At 42.4% G+C, this 2,595-nt stretch overlaps 1 protein-coding gene across 1 annotated transcript in view; it reads left to right on the top strand.

Moving 5' to 3' along the window:
* Positions 1–962: 962 nt before the first annotated feature.
* LOC112074543 (platelet-derived growth factor D) overlaps positions 963–2,595 on the top strand; it is a gene marked incomplete at its 3' end in the record, with an annotated part of 71,633 nt that continues 70,000 nt past the window's right edge. The window contains exon 1 of the mRNA XM_024141699.1: positions 963–1,770. Coding sequence (XP_023997467.1) covers positions 1,647–1,770 — 124 coding nt within the window. The remainder of the gene's footprint in view (positions 1,771–2,595) is intronic.

Genomic DNA, 2,595 nt, shown 5'->3' with positions numbered 1-2,595 from the left:
CATCTGTAAATAGCCCATCCAACTACCTCATCCCCATACTGTTATTTTTTTTATTCTCCTTTGCAGCCCAGTATCTCTACTTTCACATTCATTTTCTGCAAATCTGTCACTCCAGTGTTTAATTGCTAAATTGTAATTATTTAGCCACCATTGGCCTATGTATTGCCTTACCTCCGTTATCTTACCTCATTAGCTCACACTATATATAGATTTTTTTCTATTATGTTATTGACTGTATGTTTGTTTATTCCATGTGTAACTGTGTTGTTGTTTGTGTCGCACTGCTTTGCTTTATCTTGGCCAGGTCGCAGTTGTAAATGAGAACTTGTTCTCAACTAGCCTACCTGGTTAAATAAAGGAGAAATAAATCTAATAAATAAAGTGGACGCAGAGGAACTTAAAACTGCTGACTCTCTCCATTGCAGTCTCATTGATGTGGATMRGGCATGTTCTGTCCTCTGCTTCCTGAAGTCAACAATCAACTCCTTTGTTTTGCTAACATTGAGGGAGAGACTGTTGTCTTGTCACACTACAAAGCCYCCTATAGTATCTACAAAACAAGAAAATAACAAGGCCTCAGTATAATATAGGCATTACGAATATATCTGCAGATTTCAGCACAGCCTTCAATAGCATGAACAGGCTACACTTTGCAAAATAATTTTCTACGAATGTCATGCTATTACATGTAAATGAACAGAATACATACATAAACCAAATTAGTGAAACGTTTAGATGTATTAATGCTGTATAATAGCTTGGAACTCTTTTAGACATGCTTGCATTTGCTCAGTGAAATTATGAAATKAAGAACATTGTCAGACATGGTTTCCACTTATTCAACAGGCGCTTCAACAAGTGAATTCATGTCAGAGTTCTTCCCTGGACAAGTTTTGCCCAGAGGGCATACTTTATTAGTGTCAGTGTGCAATGCTGTCAGTGACTCTTCTCCTCCTGTTGATTTCGTCTCCAGTCAAGTTTCTTTCTCGCTGAAAATTCCCTTCCTGGCTCCTTCTCACTCTGTGTGTGTTGTGTGTTTGTGTCTGACTGTGACCTCCCACGTTTTCTTTTTTTCCGCTAAAATGTTCCTTCTCGTCTATTTCCTCGTCCCGGATCACGGAAGAGGGACAACCCTCCTCTCTGATGTCTGCCCCTCTGATCAACTGACCGACTGAAGATTCACACACAAGTGTGTGTGTGTGGAGAGCTACAGCGAGAGACACACAATCTTAGCCTCGAAGTTCAGKTTTGCAACGCATTTCCAGCTCGCTCTGATATCAGAGAAGTTAAAGGAATGTGGACTATTTCTCATGGAATTACCCGTGAGGATTAACTCGCGATAAAAAAATCGGTGCTTGTGTTTGACCGTGGACTGGAGTATATGTCTGAGGTATATGAACTTGCTCCGTGTTCTGTAACCGCAGAGCTCATGCATGGTGAGTTTGAGACAGGCAGTTTGCTCCAGTCCAACTTCACAGTAAAAAGCAAATCGGGAGAAATGATGCGAACAGCACGACAGTTTTARGCAAACTTTTACTTGAGTCTCTAGGGAAAACACGAGTAGCTAATTGGTTTCTTTTCAGAACAGTAAATTGTCCTTCCACGTTTGGGATTTTAGTTTACGGTGTGCAAACGCCACGGACAGAATGAACATCTCTGAGCGCGTGGTACTTGCGCTGTTGCTCGCGCTGCTGGTGKGCTTTACCGGGGGCACACAAGCCCAAGTAGTGTCCGCCAAGGTGATGCGGTCTTCAAACGTGAGGCGAGATGGTGAGTCCCAGTTTTGGATATGTGTAAGTCAATTTTGTGTGAATGTACAGTAACAAGTGTTTCAACAACAAAGCAACTGGTGTTTTGGACAAACTATCTGTCGCCTATAATGGCTGGTAATATGGTTACTCTTATTAGTGAATTGAGTTCTGATCACAATGGATTTATACTTGCAATTGTTTTGTTACAGATGACATTGAAAGAGGTCCTTATGAACAATGTTGGTTAATTAGGCCTAGACACATCAGACTTCTACAATGCATTCTAAAATATCCACATTAACAATACTCAATTGAATTATAAAACAATGAAAGGTGAATATAGAACAATAGAAGTTGAATGTAATCTTGATAGACAGTCCATGTCATAAGTGGCCTGTCAGGAGAAGCCTAGATGTTGTTTCATCTAGTGGTGTGTATGTCTTAGTCAGTGGTGACAAATGACCTGGCTACTCATGGGAAGTCAGCTTTTTGTGTTGACCTGTTMAAATGACCTATTGTTACTTTGTCTGAGAGAGAGACAGAGGGGAGAGCGGAGGTGATCGAGAGCAGAGGAGCGGAGGCAGATGAGAGGGAAGGTAAGACAGAGAGGTGATAGAGAGTGGAGGAGCAGAGGCAGATGAGAGGGAAGGTAAGACAGAGAGGTGATAGAGAGTGGAGGCGCGGAGGCAGATGAGAGGGAAGGTAAGACAGAGAGGTGATAGAGAGTGGAGGCGCGGAGGCAGATGAGAGGGAAGGTAAGAGACAGCTGCATGGGGCTAGGGAAAGAAGAGGGGGAAAGACAAACCGAAAGGGCGAGAGACCCCATTTAGGATATAGGGCACAG

Source organism: Salvelinus sp. IW2-2015, unplaced genomic scaffold (genome assembly GCF_002910315.2).
Source record: "Salvelinus sp. IW2-2015 unplaced genomic scaffold, ASM291031v2 Un_scaffold2677, whole genome shotgun sequence".
Lineage (NCBI taxonomy): Eukaryota > Metazoa > Chordata > Actinopteri > Salmoniformes > Salmonidae > Salvelinus > Salvelinus sp. IW2-2015.
Note: the sequence above shows the minus strand (reverse complement) of the source record. Positions and strands in the feature narration are given on the sequence as shown.